At 45.1% G+C, this 21,050-nt stretch overlaps 1 protein-coding gene across 4 annotated transcripts in view; it reads right to left on the bottom strand.

Moving 5' to 3' along the window:
• The window catches only part of TMEM259 (transmembrane protein 259), a 144,336-nt gene that overhangs the window by 102,205 nt on the left and 21,081 nt on the right, over positions 1-21,050 (bottom strand). For all 4 annotated transcript variants that reach the window (XM_068234038.1, XM_068234037.1, XM_068234035.1 and 1 more), the window contains 2 exons: positions 16,396-16,507; positions 903-1,013 (listed from right to left, as the gene is read on the bottom strand). In XM_068234038.1, the coding sequence (XP_068090139.1) occupies positions 903-1,013; positions 16,396-16,507 (223 nt within the window). The remainder of the gene's footprint in view (positions 1-902; positions 1,014-16,395; positions 16,508-21,050) is intronic.

Here is a 21,050-nt window from a genome sequence, read left to right as displayed (position 1 = left end):
GGCTTTCCAGAATACCACAGGCTGTGTTTTTTAACCTCTTGGGTACCTGTTTTTATATGTTTTTTACATCAGAAAGCCTGCATGTGTAACATTTCTTGAAGTTCTCCTGCACTGTGGCAATTAACTAGATTGTTTAGAAAGACTAAGACAGATTCAGGGCAAGGAGAGGCAGTAAAACTAAACGGGCACATCCAAACTAAAGCTGGGATGCCTCTTATTGTAATGCGGTCTCTGCACGGAGAACAGCAAAATGTAACAAAACAGCCAGCTACATTCCTCACGTTACCAACAGCTGGGCTTTGGGGAAAATACCGCATTTCTACCGCACCTGTGAAAAGGTTTATGAATTAGTACGCAGAAGTCTAAAATACCGAATTCTGTATTTTTCCTCCCAGATTTCTTTACCGCAAAGCCTTTTATAAATCGAGGCCAAAGTGTTTTGCTTACATCTTTACAAGACATGCTCTGGATGGCAAGCATTGGATCTGTACAAGAATGGAGTCACTTGAAAAAGCAACACTGTTTGCATCCTGTAAGTTTAACAGGTAATGCTGGGAAAACACAATGCAATTTCCTTCTTGATCGACGGGAATCGGGCGATTATTTCTGACATTCGATCAATTTCCAATCGAAAAAAGGAATTAATTTTGCAACATTATCGGAAAATTGATCCTTTTATCAAACTGGAGCAGTTTGAACATGTACACACAGTACAACTTCCTGTCTGATCACCTGTCGATTGGACAGGAAATTGCATCGTGTGTTCCTAGCATTAAGTAGCAGCTGTATTTTAAAATTGACGGTATAATTTACAATCAGTCAAGATGTGATACGCCACTGGGCTCATTACCGGCCTACTAGCAGACAATATTGCTTGAACCCATCACGTCTGATTCACTCACCAAGTGTAACCACCATAACAGGGATGTTGAGTCTCTGCCTGGTACTCTGAGAGAGGCGAAGGAATCCATATTCTAGTGAATACTCCACTATGTATTCTTCTTGGGGCCAAACTGGTAGAAACAAAATGAGAAAAAACATTACTGCCTGAAAGAATGAATTAGGAGGTGCATAGTAATTAAACAAGCAGGCTGGTTCGTTTAATGCACAGAATGCTTAAAAAACAAAACAAAAAAACACATTACAACACTTCATGGGTAAACTCATTCAAATAGAAGTAAACTGGTAGCACATGAAAATGTAATGTTTTGTGTAACAATATGAGGGCCTATAACCAGGCATGAATAAAATGTTGACATAATCCTGAGCAGGAGAAGCTGCTATTGTTTTCGCACTATATCCTTTCACAGAAGTGTATATCAGAATGATATATGTAGGGTACATGCATCTGAAATAAAAACAAAGTCCAAGTAAAAACAAGTGAGAGGACTATGGGGATAAACTACTGATTAACACAAATATTCACTACATTAAAGTATCAAGAAGAGGATCTGGGACGACAAAGGGTAGGGCCAGGCTTGACCCTTGAAGGGATACAGTATTTGCATGGGCGTAACAATAGGGGATGCAGCCCCTGCTCTCGGGGGGGGGGGGCGCTCAGGGCCATTTTGGGGGGGGGGGGGGGGTCACAGCATGAGGGGAGAGCTTGGTTGCACATCGGTGGGGAGGGGGGACGGTCCCCCCCCCTCACCTCAGGCTCTCCCCTCTGTGCTCCCCTCCAGCATTGAATAGAGCATGTGCAGGCGGCGGGCAGATACATACCTTTCTTGAGTTTCAGTGCGGATGTTTCTCTCTCTAGTGTCTGACGCGACTTCCTGTTTATACAGGAAGTCGCGTCAGAAGCTAGAGAGAGGAACATCCGTGGAACGCAAGGAAGGTATGTATCTGCCGCTGCCTGCATACTGAGCGGGCCCCAGGGGGAGGGGGGGGGGGGGGGAAAGAGGGGGCCCGCTCAGAATTCCTGCAGGGGGGCCCGTCGATTCTTAGTTATGCCCCTGAGTATTTCACTACGGTTGTATAAATCTAAAATTAGATTTTTATCATAAGAAATTTTTGAAACAGTTTACAGCCACATGTGTAGTTCAGCCTTTCTCCAGAAAAGCAAGCTGGTCATTGGCTGGTCATTTTCTGAATAGAATGGGCTATACTCCTCCAGAGCCATTATCTGCTCTGTGCAGTGAATTATATTTGCAGGCAGAAGAGAATTTTAGATGCTGTGTGCCTGTGCCAGGGTTCTTGTGAACCATAGGGGTTCTGTTGATCCAGTCACTGGTATCAAGGGGCGAGCAGTTCCAGTGTGTGGGTTCTAAGCAAGCACAGGTCTAAGCAAGCACAGGTCTTTACTAGTGCACCCCACAAGGGATGATGGGCTGTCATCCCTAGGTGGCGGACTACTTTGCTGCCTGGTGCTTGCCAGGTCACGACCCCCAGAACTACCGCACCAGTGACGGGAAGAACAGAGGGTACCCGACGGGGTGGGGGGGGTTCGAGCAGAGGAGACCGTCAAGCTATCAGGCCAGGATAGACTTGACGGGACTGACTGAGCAGGAAGGCCTAACCTAAAGGGAATCCCAGGAAGGATACATACTGGAGGAGTTCCCAAGAGGGTAACAGAGAGGCAGTGGAAACCCAGGAAGGGAGCAGACTGAGGAGATCAAACAGTTGGGGGAAATCCGAGTAAGGCTCAGGCAGGCTAACAGGCAAAGTGTAGCAAAAGGGAAATGCCAAAGGGAATCCTGGAGAGGGATGCCTGGTCAAGAAGGGGATGGTAAAAGGGAACGACTTGGAAGGGAATGGGGGGAATAACGGCGGAACGCCGTGGCTGTGACCAGGGATGCAACAGCATCCAAGCAGTGACAGTGCAGGGCTCAAGTTAGGGAAGGGCGCAGTACCACCTACATCCACTGCGTAAAAGGAGAGGAGGCACATGCGCACGTGCCCTAGCAACAAAGAACGCCAGAGCCCAGAAGCACGTCAGGCCGGCGTCGTCCACCATGCGGACAAACCATGAAGAGAAGATGCATGGGACTCTGCGGCTGGAGGGTAACAAGCGTTCGTTACCCTCTGCCATCCTTACAGGGGTCGGTGCAGGCTGCGATGGAAGGTGAGTAACGAGCTTTCGTTACAGTGCTTGCATTCTGCAAATCGCATGCGATTGTAACTGGTTCATAAAACACAATGTTTTGAAAAGACCCTATGGGCTATTTCACACCGAGAGCACTTTTCAGCGATTGTCCAATCGCTAGTCTTAAAAAGGGCTAGGGTATTGTAATCAGATGGGCTATTTCACAATGTAGCATAATAATAAATAAATAAATACCGACAGGACTGCGTGTAGCCTTTTTGCCAATTGTGATTATGTAGGAAGCATGAAAATGGTTTCTAAACGGCTGGTCAAAAATCGCTATAAATCTCTCCAAAATCGTAAAACGCAAAGTGCTTTTTGGTGTGAAAGAGTATTTTTGGGATTTTTACAGGTGTCCCCGTCACCCATGTCTGAGAAATTCCATCATCTTCCTGTCCAGACAGAGAATGCAACAAATAAAACTTTTTGTTGAATGGGGGAAAGAGTCATCAAACTAATATTATGTGGGAGGAGTTGACCCAGCAGCAGTGTCATGAGAGACCAAAGTTCATTGATGCAAGTAGCTAGAAAAGCTAAGTAGTCTAATTTAAACCCAGACAATGCTTCAAAAAAAAAAAAAAACATACAGTGCATGAATACTTACTCCTCACAAGGCTATGTAGTCACCAACTAGTCAATGTGTCCATGCTAGCCCCTGTGCAACATCAAAATGTCTACAATGGGCATATTAGTGTTAACTGCAGCATGGAGCAAAGGAAAAGGGCAACCTAGGCAAATCATGTTCTTTGGATTCCAAATACCCCAGAACTCAATCAGTTCACACTTCTGTGGGATATACTGGAAAAAAATATATACTGGTAATTAATGAAGGTGCAACCTCAGAACTTAAAAGATCTTCTGCTAATATCCTGGTACCAGATACATTGTGAAGGAGGTGTTCATGCCTCAACAGATCAGACCTGTTTTGGCAACACAAGTAGGACCTACACAATATTAGACAGGTGATTTTAATATTTTAGTTGATGTGTGAAGGTATGAACAAAGGAATTATACCTTACATCATAAACAGTTCTATATTATCAGAAGAGGATGATGATGATGATGCTAAAAGCTATAATTTTCAGAGAAACAATGAAGATGCATAAGCCATCCAAATTAAACTAAACAAAATTATTTTAGAAAACCATAAAAGGCAACTTTTACACATCCTTGAATAAAGTCTGGTTGACACATTTAATATTGGTGGGCTAATTATGCCACTTCCATGTAGTATGAGAGCTTACCTACACATTATATTCATAGTATTAAAAGTTTGTTGACTGTCGCACTACATGGAAGTGGTGAAATTGATCAGTGATTGGCCAATCAAAATTAAAGGAGTATACTGCTTAAGTGATTGGAGAGAACCCTGCTGTTTTTGTTAAAGCGGGCAAGTTACAGAACATTTGAGTATCAGGAATGGGGAATGGGTTTCCCATACAGCATGACAATGTATGTACCTAAACAAAAACCGTTAATGCAAGAGGTTGTCATGCAACTGTAAATTAGACTCCAAAATTCACTGACAAAGCAGGTATACGCTTATAAATATCTGGGAACTGTAGCATGCACAACTGAGCATGTTAAAGCAGAATTAAATGAGAAAATAAAATCTCTTCAATGTCAAAGTTGGCTTTCTTGGGAAAAGAGATTACAAAAGGAACAAGCTTGCAGTTTATAATTTGATTTATAACCCAATCTTATTGCATAGCAGCCAGCGATGGACATGAAATGTGAGGCACGAATCAAAAATAATGGAGGTATGGTGTGAAAGAAAGACAAGAGGAGACAGAATAAGGAACCAAAAGAATCAGGAAAAAATTCAAATGTGGAACTACTGTGGAGAGGAAAAGGGCAGTTGTGTAAATGTGGGCATTAAAGTGTAACTGTCAGGCATAAAATCAATTTTTTATTTTGATCTGGCTAACAAGTAATAAGGATGCTAACCAGGCAATCCAAAAGTAAAAAATCACTATTACTTTTCTTGTTGATAAATGATCATTCCCCAGTTTACCTGACTCTTATTTGGTACATTGCCGCACAAAGGACGTTGCAGGACATGCTGGGTTGTCCTTTTTTGCTTCTGTACTTTCCCCTCAGACTTACCTAATGTAGCCTGATTGGCTGAAGCCTCTTTCCCTCCCGTTTTCCCCTCCCACACCTCTGTTCCTCTCTGATTGGCCAATATCTCTCATGCCGAGACAATGCCCTCTCTATAGTGGAGGACGGACAATGCATACACAATCAGGCAGAGGAGAGTAAGGGAGAAAAGGATCGACTTCAAAATAGCCACAGTTAAAATGGAAAATGCTAAGAAGCATGTTCTCTTTTTTTTTTTTTTTTTTTTTACTGTAGAAAATTCACTAAAATCAAAATGTGGACAGTGCAATACATATGTTACGTTAGTAGAGCAAGTATTTATCTACTTATATGTGTGTTTTTTTTTCTGAGATAGTATGTCTGACAGCTCCTCTTTAAAGAGGACAACACATTAAACATTACTTAGTATTCAATACAAGAACACTAATGAAAAGAAGCAAAGCGGAAATTCAAAACTTTGTCAAAAGACGAGGCGTCCTGTGCAGTGCGGTTGCACTCGTTCACGGACTGGAGCGCAAAGTAACCTTCTAGAGGGTCCCAGTGCTGAATCACAGGTTTGCTTTAAAATGTATAAAATGTGTATGCAGAACACGGAACTTGCTATAAAGTAAAATGTCATGCTACTGCTTTACCCACTTCAGCCAATCTGGACGGATATATTTGTCCAAAAATCGTCACGCAAAGGCAATCTGGACGAATATATCTGTCCAGCAGTGTTGCTGCCGTTGTGCACGCATGTCCGCGATTACAGGGGATTGATTGCTGAAGAGGAACAAGTGCTCTCCTGAGGCAAACTATTCCCTGTCAATGAGCCAAGATGCCTCCAATTAGGAGGCATCTTGATTCATGAACCGAAATGTAAAAAAAAAAAAAAAAAAAAAAAGACGATCTCGAACTCCCTGATATGAGTGTTTAGCAGCGCCACCTAGTGGCCAAAAAGTTAAAGTAGAAATGGAAAAAAATAAAACAAACAATACGTTTGACTCCCCACCCTGCCCATTAATTAAAAAAATAAAAACACTTTAAAAAAATAAAATAAAAACAAAGTTTAAAAAGAAAAAAAATACAAATAGTTACCTTAGGGGCTAAACTGTATGTGGTGAAGGTATATATTACTATATACCTTATTACCTTTAGCCTATATGGGCTTGTAATTAGTGATGGACGCAAAATTGAAAAAATGCACCTTTATTTCTGAAAATATTTGCGCCATACATTGTACTAGGGAAATATCTTGACCGTTGCATTAACCGGGATAAATGTGCAAATAAAATGTGGGGATTTTATCCACAGCACAACGTTTTATTTTATAACTATGATGGCCGAAAACTGGGAAAATGATTTTTTCCTATTCCTGATAAAATGCATTTAGTATAAAATAATTTATAGAAAAATGTACCACCTAAAGAAAGCCTAATTGGTGGCAAAAAACAAAACAAGATATAGATCATATATGTGTGATAAGTAGAGATGTCGCAAACCTCCAATCTTCGGTTCGCGAACCGGGTTCGCGAACTTCCGCGGAGGGTTCGGTTCGCGGAAAAGTTCGCGAACCGCAATAGACTTCAATGGGGAGGCGAACTTTGAAAAATAGAAAAAATTATGCTGGCCACAAAAGTGATGGAAAAGATGTTTCAAGGGGTCTAACACCTGGAGGGGGGCATGGCGGAGTGGAATACATGCCAAAAGTCCCGGGGAAAAATCTGGATGTGACGCAAAGCAGCGTTTTAAGGGCAGAAATCACATTGAATGCTAAATTGCAGGCCTAACGTGCTTTAAAACATCTTGCATGTGTATACATCAATCAGGTAGTGTAATTAGCGTACTGCTTCACACTGACACACCAAACTAACTGTGTAACGCACCGCAAGTTACCAGCTGTTTGTGTAGTGGCGGCCATGCTGGACTACTGTGCAACATGGCGAGATTGCTCTTCCTCACTCAGTGATGTCAGGTAATGTGTGACTGCCTTATCAACTTTCCATGGCATTGTTAAAAAGCTTACGTTTTGTTTTTAAATTACATTTTCTACTTGCTGTGTACTTGTTCAGTACCGCTACAATGAGAATCCTATGGAGGCGGGCAAGTCTGGCATTGTGACCCCAGGTAATGGCCGGGGAATGAGGGTTTGAATCCGGTGTGGAGCCTGAGCAACGGCTACCACTACACATCCAAGGAAGGCAGCAGGCAGGCATGCACGCCCGCCCCGAGGTAGTGACCAAAAATAACAATACAGGAGGAGGACTTTCGAGGCCCTGCTGTGTATTTGAAATGAATTAACTTTAAATCCTTTAACGAGTACCAGTTATGGCAGGAAATTAGTATATGGTTGGCAATCTAAAAGATCTCCTTTCACGAGAATCATATGGAGGGCAAGTCTGCCATTGTGACCGCGGGGAATGAAGGTTGGATTCCGGCCCGAAGTGGGAGCCTGCTGAGACCCATGCTGTAGCTGCCCTGACCGTGCTTTCCAGACCAGGCATCTGTGGTCAGATGGACCCTTGAAACAGCGGAAGACAAACCAAGTCGAAAGCATTTGCCAAGAATGTTTTACGGAGGGCAAGTTTTTTTGCCCTTTTTTTTACATTTTTTGAAAATGATAGATGGTTGTATTTTTAAATTGTTTGAAAGTTTACATGGTTGTATTTTTAAAAATTGTTTAAAAGTGTATCCATTCTTCCTCCCCCCAGCCACGAACAATACCATGGGAACATGGAGCAGCAGAAGCCCCCTGTGACGGCTGCCGCGGTTGTTCTCCGCGGCTTGTCTTGAGGGGTGCTGCTTTTCCTCAGGTGTTCTTGCCAATCATAGCTGTTTGGGCCTTCTCTCCAGGTGCCTTCGTAAAGCAATTGTCCCTACGTGACAGTTGGCCTTTCCACGGCTCAATTTTTGCTGGCAGAGACAACAGATGGCTTTGCTCCGATCTGAGACACACACGTTAAAAAATTTCCAAACCGCTGAGCCCCCCTGGGATGATGGCGCTACGGTGGCATCAGCAGCTGAGGTTGAAGGGCATGTTGGCTGTCTGGCCATAGCGGGCGATACATGGCGCCGAACACTGCCCCCAGCTGTTTCTGAGGACGAGCTCCCTCTTGTATTGCGTTCCGGAGTTGGAGCCTGATCAACGTCTACCACCACACATCCAGGCAAGGAGGGAGGCAGGCAGGCATGCACGCCCGCCCCGAGGTAGTGACCAAAAATAACAATACAGGACTCAGGAGGACCTTTTGCGGCCCTAATTGAAATGAATTAACTTTAAATCCTTTAACGGGAATCCGTTATGGAGGGCAAGTCTGCCATTGTCGCCGCGGGGAATGAAGGTTAGATTCTGGCCCGAAGTGGGAGCCTGCTGAGACCCATGCTGTAGCTGCCCTGACCGTGCTTTCCAGACCAGGCATCTGTGGTCAGATGGACCCTTGAGCCAGCGGAAGACAAACCAAGTCGAAAGCATTTGCCAAGAATGTTGTACGGAGGGCAAGTTTTTTTGCCCTTTTTTTTTTTACATTTTTTGAAAATGATAGATGGTTGTATTTTTAAATTGTTTGAAAGTTTACATGGTTGTATTTTTAAATTGTTTACAAGTGTATACATTCAAGTGCAAGTTATGCACTGACTGCCAGGTATAATGTGCAGTCACAGATGCAGTGAAAGGTATGCAGTGACTGCAAACAGCCGTTTGTGTAGTGACGGCCGTGCTGGACTGGTGCGCACCGTGACGAGAGTGCAGGTGATGATGGTGGCTTTTCAGCCCATATGCTCGCCCGGCTGATGTAGCTGAATGACAGAACAGTGACTGTCCAGCTGATCAAATTTGGTCTGACCACAATGAAGCAACGACCTTATTATCTTTTGTGTGCCACCCCCACCCGAGACACTCAAATAGCCGGCGGTCATTGCTTCATTGTGATGCGCAAGCCCCTTCACCGCGGCAAAGTAATGATCACGAAGGGGGATGGGCACATGTACACGCACCAGAAAAATTAGTGTAGCGGCCGCTGCTAGCAGCGGCCTTAAAAATTCAGGAATCCGCCTAGAGTCCTGGACCCTGTTGGTAGTGGCGGAGAAGGCAGTCAAGCGGCCTGCAGGCAGAGATGCTGTGTGTGGGGAATGACAGTCTTCGGTCGTGCAGTAGCCCTCCGTGATCCATTCCTCATTCATTTTGATAAAGGTCAGGTACTGAACACTGTCGTGACTTAGGCGACTTCTCTTCTCAGTAACTATGCCTCCAGCTGCACTGAAGGTCCTTTCTGACAGGAGGCTTGCGGCAGGGCAAGAGAGAAGTTGTATGGCAAATTGGGACAGCTCTAGCCACAGGTCAAGCCTGCGCAACCAGTAGTCCAAGGGTTCATCGTCGTTTTTCGCAGAGTCTACATCCACACTCAAGGCCAGGTAGTCGGCTACCTGCCGGTCCAGGCGTTGGTGGAGGGTGGATCCGGAAGGACTATGGCGAGGAGTTGGACGAAAGAACGTCCGCATGTCCGACATCACCCTGAGATCGCTGGAGCGTCCTGTTCTTGCCTGCGTGGACTTGGGAGGAGGAGGGTTACTGCCAGTGGTACCTCGATTGCGTTGTGCAGCCACATCACCCTTAAATGCATTGTAAAGCATCATCGACAGCTTGTTCTGCAAGTGCTGCATCCTTTCTGCCTTTTGTTGAGTTGCTAAGAGGTCCGCCACTTTGTGCCTGTACCGAGGGTCTAGTAGCGTGGCCACCCAGTACAGGTCATTCGTCTTGAGTTTTTTGATACGGGGGTCCCTCAACAGGCTGGACAACATGAAAGAGGACATCTGCACAAAGCTGGATGCAGATGTACTCTCCATCTCCTCTTGCTCTTTCTCAGTGACGGGACGGAACTCCTCTTCCTCCCCCCAGCCACGAACAATACCACGGGAACGTGGAGCAGCAGAAGCCCCCTGTGATGGCTGCCGTGGTTGTTCTCCTTCCGCCGCCTCTTTCTCCTCCACAGAAACACCTTCCTCATCATCACCATCATCAGAGTCTGACTCCTCTCCTTCCCCACACGACTCCTCCTCTTCTTCCTCCTCCTCCCCCCCTCTGTGCTGCCGCCGGTGTTGTGGAAACATCGGGTTCGTGTGTAAATGGCTCCCACGACTCCTGCTGCCCTAACTCTTTTGTTCACGCTCCTCCACAGCTGTATCCACCACTTTACGCACGGCACGCTCCAGGAAGTAGGCGTAGGGGATCAAGTCGCTGATGGTGCCCTCATCGCGACTCACCAGTTTGGTCACCTCATCAAATGGCTCCATGACCCTGCATGCATTTCGCATCAGTGTCCAGTTGTTGGGCCACAACATCCCCATCCTCCCAGATTGTGTCCTTGTACTGTAATGAGATAGGTACTGGGTGACTGCTTTCTCCTGGTCTAGCAGGCGAGAGAACATCAGCAGGGTGGAATTCCAGCGAGTCGGGCTATCGCAAATCAGGCATCTCACCGGCAAGTTGTTGCTACGCTGAATCTCCGCAAAGCGTGCCATGGCCTTGTAAGAGCGCCTGAAATGCCCACACAACTTCCTGGCCTGCTTCAGGACGTCCTCTAAGCCTGGGTACTTGGACACAAATCTTTGCACGACCAGATTAAGCACATGTGCCATGCAAGGTATGTGTGTCAGCTTTCCCAAATTCAACGCAGCAATGAGATTGCTGCCGTTGTCACACACCACGTTGCCAATCTCAAGCTTGTGCGGGGTCAGCCATTGCTCCAACTGTTTGTTAAGAGCAGCAAGGAGAGCTGCTCCAGTGTGACTCTCCGCTTTCAGGCAAGACATGTCTAACACTGCATGACACCATCGCACCTGGCATGCAGCATAGGCCCTGGGGTGCTGGGGCTGTGTAGCTGGAGAGGAGATGGCGGCACCAGCCAAGGAGGAGGAGGGGGAGGATGACGACAGCGAAGCGGTGATAGCAGGTGGAGAGGAGGTGGCTGGAGGCCTGCCTGCAAGCCGTGGAGGTGTGACAAGTCGGTCCTCTGCGCAGCCACGTACTCCCTGCTTGCTGCCATCGGTCCCCAGGTTGACCCAATGGGGTGTGCATGTAATGTAGTGGCCCTGCCCGTGCTTGGCAGACCAGGCATCCGTGGTCAGGTGGACCCTTGACCCAACGCTGTGTGCCAGAGATGACACCACTTGCCTCTCAACTGCACGGTACAGTTTGGGTATGGCCTTTTGTGAAAAATAATTGCGGCCTGGTATCTTCCACTGCGGTGTACCAATGGCCACAAACTTACGGAAAGCCTCCGACTCCACCAGCTTGTATGATAATAGCTGGCGAGCGAATAGTTCCGCCACGCCAGCTGTCAGACGCCGTGCAAGAGGGTGACTGGCAGACATTTGCTTCTTCCGCTCAAATACTTCCTTCACGGACAGCTGGGTACTGCTGTGGGCAGAGGAGAAGGAACCGCTCAAGGGAAGAGGCGGTGTGGAGGAGGGTGGCTGTGAAGGTGCAAGGGAGAAAGTGGATGAAGACGATGCACCTGAAGGAGGAAGAGGAGAAGGAGGGTGGCTTGTCTTTTGAGGGGTGCTGCTTTTCCTCAGGTGTTCTTGCCATAGCTGTTTGTGCCTTCTCTCCAGGTGCCTTCGTGAGGCACTTGTCCCTACGTGAGAGTTGGCCTTTCCACGGCTCAATTTTTGCTGGCAGAGACAACAGATGGCTTTGCTCCGATCTGAGACACACACGTTAAAAAATTTCCAAACCGCTGAACCCCCCTGGGGTGATGGCGCTAGGGTGGCATCAGCAGCTGACATTGAAGGGCATGTTGGCTGGCTGGCCATAGCTGGTGATACATGGCGCCGGACACTGCCCCCAGCTGTTTCTGAGGACGAGCTCCCTCTGCTTCTATCATGGAGTCGTCTCCTCCTACTCCTCTGACTCCTCCTCTGAACTGTCCACCTGGTCATCTCCTCTACCGGGAACATATGTGGTATCCATATAATAGTCATCATAATCCTCCTGGCCAGCTGCGCTTTCCTCAGACACCTCCTCAAGTGCACCAACTTCAGGTGGTCCACCATCATCCCCATCCACACACGTTACGTCCATACTATTGCCACCTAACTCAGACTGTGTTAAATACTCAATCACCTCCTCACGATTTTGGGAAGTGATGGCACGTGCCTTCTTCTGAGCACTGTATTTTGGGGCAGGTCCGCACGAAATCACAGAAACACCACCTCGCACAGCCACAGACCTGCCGGTGCCTGGTGGCCTTCCTCTGGGTCTGCCTCTACCTCTACCTGGTTTGTCCATTTTGACCATCTCAGGGGTATGCTAGCTATATGCAGTGAGGTGGGTTCTCACTCAACACAACAGGTAGTTAGATGCAGCGAGGTGGCCAGGTGGGTTCACACTCAACACAACAAGTAGTTAGATGCAGTGAGCTGGGTTCACTCAACACAACGCTAGGTATATGCAGTGATGAGGTGGGTTAAGTAAACACAACAGGTACTGGGGTATATGCAGTACTGGGTAATACAATGTGCAGCTCCCTGTCACACACACAGGTAGTCACTGAATGTGCTGGGCTGCTGGCAGTGGCACACACACTATCAATTAGCAAGGCTGTGCATGCAACAAAAGTGTCAGTTTGACACACAGAAAAAAATTTTTTTTACAGGTTGAGCTCTGAAAAGAGCTGTTGCTGGGTGCTTTAAAAGCAATAATAATCAGTCAGGAGCAAGCAAAGCAGCCTAGAACCTAACTAATCTGTCCCTAGGAGAAAAAGTCTGCACCAGCTGTTCCTTTCCTCTCACTAGCAGGCACACGAGTGAGTGTAATGGCCGCCGGAGGCTGCCTTATATAAGGGGGGGGGGGGGGGGGGAGGGGGGCTCCAGGGCTTAGTGTAGCCTGAATGGCTACAATGTGCCTGCTGACTGTGATGCAGAGGGTCAAAGTTGACCCTCATAGTGCATTATGGGGCGAATCGAACTTCCGCAAAAGTTCGCCTGGTGCAGGCGAACGCGAACCCCCTAAGTTCGCCTGGAACCGTTCGCTACACCCCTAGTGATAAGTAGTGATAAAATTATTGGTGAATGAATGGAAGGAGCGCTGACAGCCCTGAAGGTGAAAACACCTGTGGGCTGAAGTGATTAAAATACCTTTTTTCTTTGCATTTTATAAAACCAATTTTCACAAAAATATGGTCTTTTTGTAAAAAAAAAAAAATATGACTTGTTCCCAAAGAATTACATTTGACATTTTTGTGGCGTTGGATTAAATCCGGATGAGATCCGATTTAAACACTTCCTCCAACCCGGGAGGAAGGGTTTCTAGTCACGTGACTGCCGCTTGGAACGCAGCGTGGGAGGCGTGGAACAGATGAAAGGCTGCTGCTGAGTAAGTTTAACCACCCCAGCTGCATTAATTACCCGAATGAAACTTATCCGGATTTCATCCGTTGCTCATCCCTGGTTGGAGGGCAATGCAAGAGGTATATATGCACATGGTGCTCTCTGCTGGTGACAGTCTATGATTATGGCCTAACCCTCTCGCCTGAATGTTGCTGAACTTACGCAATGCTAATCGGCTCAGTGTATGGGCCCCTTAAGAGTTAGCATTTGCTTCACATGTATATTGATACATATGCTTATAACAGAAGAGTTCCACTTTAACTTGACACTAATGCGCTAAGAGCTACCAAAACATAGCTTCGTTTTAGCAGAAGTAAACCAGATTCCCTCCCGGGAATCTGTTAAGTTTGACAGGCATCATTTTGCCTCTTAAACTGACCTATTTAGAAAAAAACATAACTGCTTGTGCAGTCCCGTTTTGCTAAATGTATATCTCTGAGACCTATTAGAGAGGCCGATGAAGCAAGGCCACTTCCTAGTTTACAAAGAATTCAATGTTTAACAGGATTGCCAGATTATCAAGAGAACTGGGGAGTGATGAGCAATATTCTGCTAATTGTTAATCTCCCACTGAGATGGATCAGCCAAATGCCTATTATTAAAGAGAAACTCCAACCAAGAATTGAACTTTATCCCAATCAGTAGCTGATACCCCCTTTTACATGAGAAAAAGAATGATTTTCACAAACAGACCATCAGGGGGCGCTGTGTGACTAATTTTGTGCTGAAACCCCTCCCACAAAAGGCTCTGAATACCGCGGTACTCTGGGCAAACTGCCACAATGTAACAATGTTCACAGACAGGAAATGGCTGTTTAAAGCTGTCTGTAACAGCCAGAGCAGCTAGAAACCGCTACATAACTTGCCCACAGTAACAATGTCACCATGTAATACATGTCAGAATGTGAATCTGGGAGAGGAAAGATTTTACAATGAGCAAAAACTGACTAAATCATTTATACATAATTATTGTAAAAATGAAGCACTTTTTTTAATTAAATTATTTTCACTGGAGTTCCTCTTTAAGGCATGCGTCTAACGGTTTACCTGCTTATCAAGTAGCAGGGAGAGCGTTAAAAGCTGTGTTCTGTTGAGAAAGCGCCTGACAGTAGGGAGTTTTGCATAGAGGCAGGGTCTTTCTGTTTTGGTCAGTCACCCTGTATTGTAGAGCATCAGGGAGAGACTGCTGTGATCAAGCCAGGAAAACACATAGTGAAGCTCTAACCTACTGATACTAAAAATTCCCTCACCCTGACAGCTGATAGATCTACAAAAGGACAAAAATGACCGAGTCTCCACCAGGATTTCAGCAATTATAGCTTTAATTATTTAAAGTACCACAGAAAACATTCTGCATTTTATGCTTTGGTACTTTAAATAAAGAAAGCTAAAATTGCTGAAATCCAGGTGGAGACCTGGACATTTTTGTCCATTGCAGTACATTCTTACATCCTGGGTGGATCCGGGTGTGGACTGGTTGACTCTCTGGTGCATGGATTGGAAGCAATACGAGTAGCTGGGCTACCCTTTCTTGATTGTAGATACCAGACAGCTTGCTACTGGGACTGATGGTACTTGTTGATCATTCAGTATCCTTCTGAGGACTGTTATTTCATGAAGACTTGTAGTTTGCTGTGCTGAAGAGGATGTAGATTGTGGAGACAAGTGTACCAGTGATGTGCAGAAAGGTACGATCTATACTTACCTGGGGCTTCCTCCTACCCCATCAGGTCTGTGGGCTCCCTCACTGTCCTCTTGTAATCACTCCCGATAATGTGGCCAGTGGTGCACTACTGCGCATGTGCGACCTTGGAGCATTCTGCACAGTACTATTGTGCAGGCATAGAATGATCCAGCTGCGAGAGCACGACGAGGGTGCATGCGCAGCCGAGCTGTGCATGTGCAGAAGAGCGCAGCCGACCAGATTATCGGGAGTGATTACAAGTGAAGAGAGGGTGAAAAGGACAGCAAGGGAGCCCACGGGGCTGGAGAAAGCCACAGGTAAGTATAAATACACACATTATGTGTCCTTTAATGAGGAACTTTAACCAAGGATTGAACTTCATTCCAGTCAGCAGCTGATACTCCCTTTCCCACCATGTAATTCCTCCGTACAGCATATGCAGCAATATTACACTGCTGTAAAGTTGAGTGCAGGCTTGGCTCTGGAGGAATGAGTGGCGACCCCTGCTTTTAAAGAGAAACTCCGACCAAGAATTGAACTTTATCCCAATCAGAGCTGATACCCCCTTTTACATGAGAAATCTATTCCTTTTCACAAACAGACCATCAGTGGGCGCTGTATGACTGATAGATTTCTGATCTGATGCGTTTAGGAACATTTTTTTACTAGGAACAGATTTCCAATAGAATTCAGTATAAAATCTATTGAAAATCGATCTGATGGCATTTTTTTTGCCATCAGTACGTACTCCTGGCAGATTCCTGTCTGTGAACCTTGCTGCATTGTGGGAAATAGCTGTTTACAGCTGTTTCCAACTGCCAAAAAAACATGCAGCAGCTACATCACCTGCCAGCAGTACAAATGTCCCCATGTAATAAATGTCAGAATGAAAATCAGGGATTTAAAAGATTTTACAATGGGCAAACACTGACTAAATCATTTATACATAATTATTGTAAAAATGAAGCATTTTTTTTATTACATTATTTTCACTGGAGTTCCTCTTTAAAGCCGGTTAAAGTTGAGCTTTTTCACTTAGCATTTCCATTAGACATGCACCAATGTGCAAATAATTACAGCAGAGTCATAATGTGGAAGATTGGTATACAAAATAAAAAAAAAAAACGAACAACAAAAAAACAAAAAACAAAAAGGACCACACCTTTACTGGCAGCATCGCTGAATGACAGCGTCTGGCTCTGATTGTCATTAGCTTGTGTCACAGTCTCAAGTGATGGCTTTAAGAACACTTTCGGTTCAATGTCAAGTTCAAACTGTAACAACAAAATAGGAACAAATGCTAAAAAGTTAACAGCAATGACAGTTATTCCAAAAGGGCAGTTTTCACATCATCTAGTAATTGCGATGATAATCCCTCTATATAAAAAAAAACAAAAAAAAAAACACTCCAGAGTGAAAAAAAGATAGCTTTCAGAACTGAAGGACATGTACAGCACTTATAATGTGCATTTATATGAGCTGCACACAACCCCATCATCCTTTCAAAGGCCCCCAAGTACATGCTCATGCCCATCCACCAGCAGCTGGTGTAATGCAATTGCATACTACAGTCACTTAGCGGTGCTACACTGTAGAGGCACAGCCTGCAGGGAGGAAGAGCATTAAAGTGGATCTGAGAAATTTTTCTGCTCCTTACATATAGTTTATTGAGCATTCTCTCCCCATCCCCCCCCCCCACACACCCCTCCCCCCATGCTTTAAAATTGTATTTATTACCTAACTGCATGTAAATAAATGCTCAATATCCACGCCCCCAGCACCTAAGCATTCCGAGTCCCATGCTGCAAGTGCAAATGGGAACTCAGCCTGGGGAGGAGGCAGCTCCAGCGCCGCAGTTCCACAGACCTCCAGGATGCCGCTGTCCCCTCCATAAGATCTCCAACCCCAGCTGGGTAGAGGACTTCTGCACATGCACAGGGACACCATGTGCCTCTTGTGATTGTGCACACGTGGCTAGCATTCTGTGCAGCAATCTTACAGAGGGGACAGTGGCACCCTGGAGGGCAGCGGAACTGCAGCACTGGACCAGATAGACTTCTAGGGGCTGGAAGAAGCCCCAAGTAAAGCCTAACTTTCTTTTGTTACAGCTACTTTAATGCTCTTCCTCCCTGCAGGCTGTGCTGCTGTCCTCTACAGTCTAGCACCGCTAAGTGGCTGTAGTATGTAACTGCATACATACCTACTATACAGAGGCTTCCTTCTACCTGGGCAAGTGCACCAATCTCGTCACATACTTGGGATACCCAACTGTGAATTTGAAAGTGAAACTATCCAACACTGCTGACAAAATGCAATCACTTGGCCCTAGGCTTGTGCAAAGGACAAGGGGACATGGTCTGTGTAAGTAGGACAAGAGGTTATGAACAGATTCTTTACAGTAAGAATGGTTAAAATGTAGAATGCATTACCACAGGAAAGAGTTATGGCAAGATCTATATTTGCATTTTAAGAGGGCTTATATGCTTTCCTTGCATTGACGACACCCATGACTAGAATTATCAGGCAATTCTCAGGAGAGTTGATCTGGGGATTTTAGGTGACCATCATGAGCCGGGAAGGAATTTTTCTTTTAAAGGAATAGTTATGTCATGTAAAAAAAAATCCAGTTTTACTTACCTGATGCTTCTACTGACCCCCCATAGTCACCCTGTGCCTGCGCCGGTACTCTCAATGATCCTGCAGTCCCCTGCTGCGGCTCAGTCTTGCCTTCGTTGTCAGAGTCTGTCACTGGCCGCAACTCCTGTGCAGCCCTGGCTGCGCGCGTCCTCCCTCCCTGCTGCTAGAAGGATCCTATGCAGGCGCAGTAGAGATTTTCTAGTATTGCACCTGCGCAGTACGCTCCCGGTGTCGGGAGTGCGAATGACGTTGCGTGCACTCAGGGCCGTGCAGCTGCAATGGCTGACAACAGGCTTAGTAGCCAAAAGCAAAACTGGGCCGGGGACTGTAGGATAGTTGAGCACCAGCGCGGGCACAGGGCAACTGCAGGAGGCCGGTAGAAGCCCAAGGTAAGTAAAACTGATTTTTTTTTTTACATGACTTATAGGAGACACTGAAGGGGGAAAAAAAATTATGATATAATGATTTGTATGTGCAGTACAGCTAAGAAATAAAACATTAGGAGCAGAGTCTAATATGGTTTCCAGTACAGGAAGAGTTAAGAAACTCCAGTTATCTATGCAAAAGAGCCATTGAGCTCCACGACTTTCAAAGTCACAAAGAGCTCTGTCTTCTGAAGCTTGTCATCTCAACTGTCAGTCTTTAGATTTTCTTTTTCTCTGCAGAGGGCAGATCAAAAGTTCACTGGCCTGCTCTGTAAAATCATTTAGAATGCTGAGTAGTGTGTAAACTGCAAATATTAGAGAATGATGCAATGTTATAAAAATCACAAACATAACTGAAAATAAAAATATGAGAATATTTTCTTTGCTACTAATGTTCTAGTAATTATCCGTACGATACAACTAATTCGTTATATCATAATGTTTCTTTTGCTTCAGTGTCTCTTTAAAGGGACTCGGAGCTCTTAAATTAAAAAGATTTTATTTTAAGATTTTATACCTGGGGCTTCCTCAAGCCCCATTCGCTCTGATCGCTTCCACACCACTGTCCTTCCCTGCCCGCAGCTTCGGGAATCGGGTCCTGTCACTGGCGTCAGTCGGGGCCCGCTACGCAGGAGAAGTGCGCTCTTTGCTCGTCAGAGCGAATGGGGCTGGAGGAAGCCCCAGGTATGTATAAAATCTTTTTAATTTAAGAGCTCTGGTACACTTTAAGTTTACTTGGTCTAAGCCTTGTAAAGGGTTTTCACTTTCCACGGAATCAACTGCGATGTGAGGTTCAGGACGTATTGATTAATTTTTTTCTGGTAAAACTTGATGGATGGATGCCTTTTTTTTAATCCTAACGGAGTAATATTTCAGTTCACCTCTGCAACATTATCAATCCGTGGGGTTTATAACAGACTGATATGGGAATGTCCAAGACAGTGGATTAGTCCAGGTGTGCAAAATGCGTGACAAGCTTGTGTGCTGCAAGATGAGAAGTTTCTAGGCAGTCTGTGTCCCACTAGGAGTACAGATTCCAGGCTGGCAAAGAAAAGAAAACTCACCCTCAACCAGTTTTGGAAATTCATCACTTGCTCTAAAATTTAAGGGAAAGATACTTTTTAACAGTATGTAATAAACCATCTGATATTTCTGATGTTTCTCTGTAGCAATTTTCAGGGAATGTGGAGTTTCATTTTAATGATGGGATATTAACCCAAAAAATTGTTCAGCAGTCAGAACATCTCATTAACATTTACAATTCTGTAATATAATTTCTTTGTGCCCATACCCCACTGCATGACCTCTTCAAAATATCAGAGAAAAGTTCGAATGACAGTGCACTATGGAGGGGCTGTGGAGTCACAGTTAGAAGCAATTATTGAGTACCTGGAATCAGAGTCCTTAAAAATAGGCAGACTGACTCCTAATAAGTTTAAACTGTAATTTAAAATAAATCTATATATAAAATATTCTGTTTCTCATACAATATAGTGATGATACATAACTTGCATATGCATTTTCACTGCCTCAAATATTTAACATAGAAAAAAAAAAAAACTAAAATAAAAAAAAAAAACAGTTACTACTAGTGTTGCTGCAATAAAGCAGTAACCGACTGTTCAAAATCAGCCCAATCTCAGAGCCATATAAATCCATGCACTGGTGAGGAGCAGAAACTCCAAAACGGCTGCATACTGGATTGGTGTGGCTTTGTGAACGCCATAGGCTTAATTTGCACCAAAGGTTCTGGAAGGGTGTGCCTGGCTTTTAGGGCTATAAAGAGATAATTTTGCATATTGAGCAGTGATGAGTCATTGATCTTTCTTGCTCACTTAAAACAGATTTACAAATATTTTCTATTTTAAAGCGGACCTGAACTCAGAACTTCCTCTCTGCCCTAAAAGGTACGCAACAGCATAATAACTTTTAAAGAGAAACATTTGTTACAGCTGATAAAAATCCTACCATAAATCTGCAGGGATTCTAATTTGTGCTTTCATGGAAGCAGACATTGTTAACATCCTGTGCTTTCAAATGAGCTTATCTGCCTTGCCAGTCAGCTGACACAGGGGAGAGATCAAATTACAATTTGTGATTAGACACAGATGAGGGGGAATTAGGCAGGCTAGGCTAAACTGTAAATACATACAGGGTGCATTTCACTATGTTTTTCTTCAGTCCTGTGCAAGAGTTCCGGTCCACTTTAAGGGCTCATTTCCACTATCGCGATTTCGCATGAGTTTTTCGCATGCAAATTCGCATAGCAATACAAGTGAATGGGACTGTTTCCACTTGTCAGGATTCCTTTGCGTTTTTCTGTGCAGAAAAAATTCGCATGGCAGAGCCATCAGAATTCGCATACCGCTATGCGAATTGCATACAATGTATTTATTAGGAAATTCGCATGAGGTTTGGGTATGCAAATTTTCATGCGAATTTGCATAGAAACAATGGAAAAGCACACCAGCACTGCCATGGTTAAATTCGCATACATCGTCATCCATGCGAATTCGCATGAAAATTCGCATAGACCCGCATGTGAAATTCGCATCCGCATGCAAATTTTTACCGCGGCTATTTGCACCACACAAGTGGAAATGCAGCCTAAAGGACACATCCGAGAACATTGAAAATAAAACAATCCACTTACCTTCCTCCAGCCCCTGCCAGCCGTGCCCTTGCCGCAGCTCTGCTCACCGCTGGTGGCCGGGGTCCCCTCCGGCATAGGAAGTCCAATGCGCCTGCGTGAGCG

This window comes from Hyperolius riggenbachi, chromosome 1 (genome assembly GCF_040937935.1).
Source record: "Hyperolius riggenbachi isolate aHypRig1 chromosome 1, aHypRig1.pri, whole genome shotgun sequence".
NCBI classification, from domain to species: Eukaryota; Metazoa; Chordata; class Amphibia; order Anura; family Hyperoliidae; genus Hyperolius; species Hyperolius riggenbachi.
This window is presented reverse-complemented; position numbering and strand designations above follow the sequence as displayed.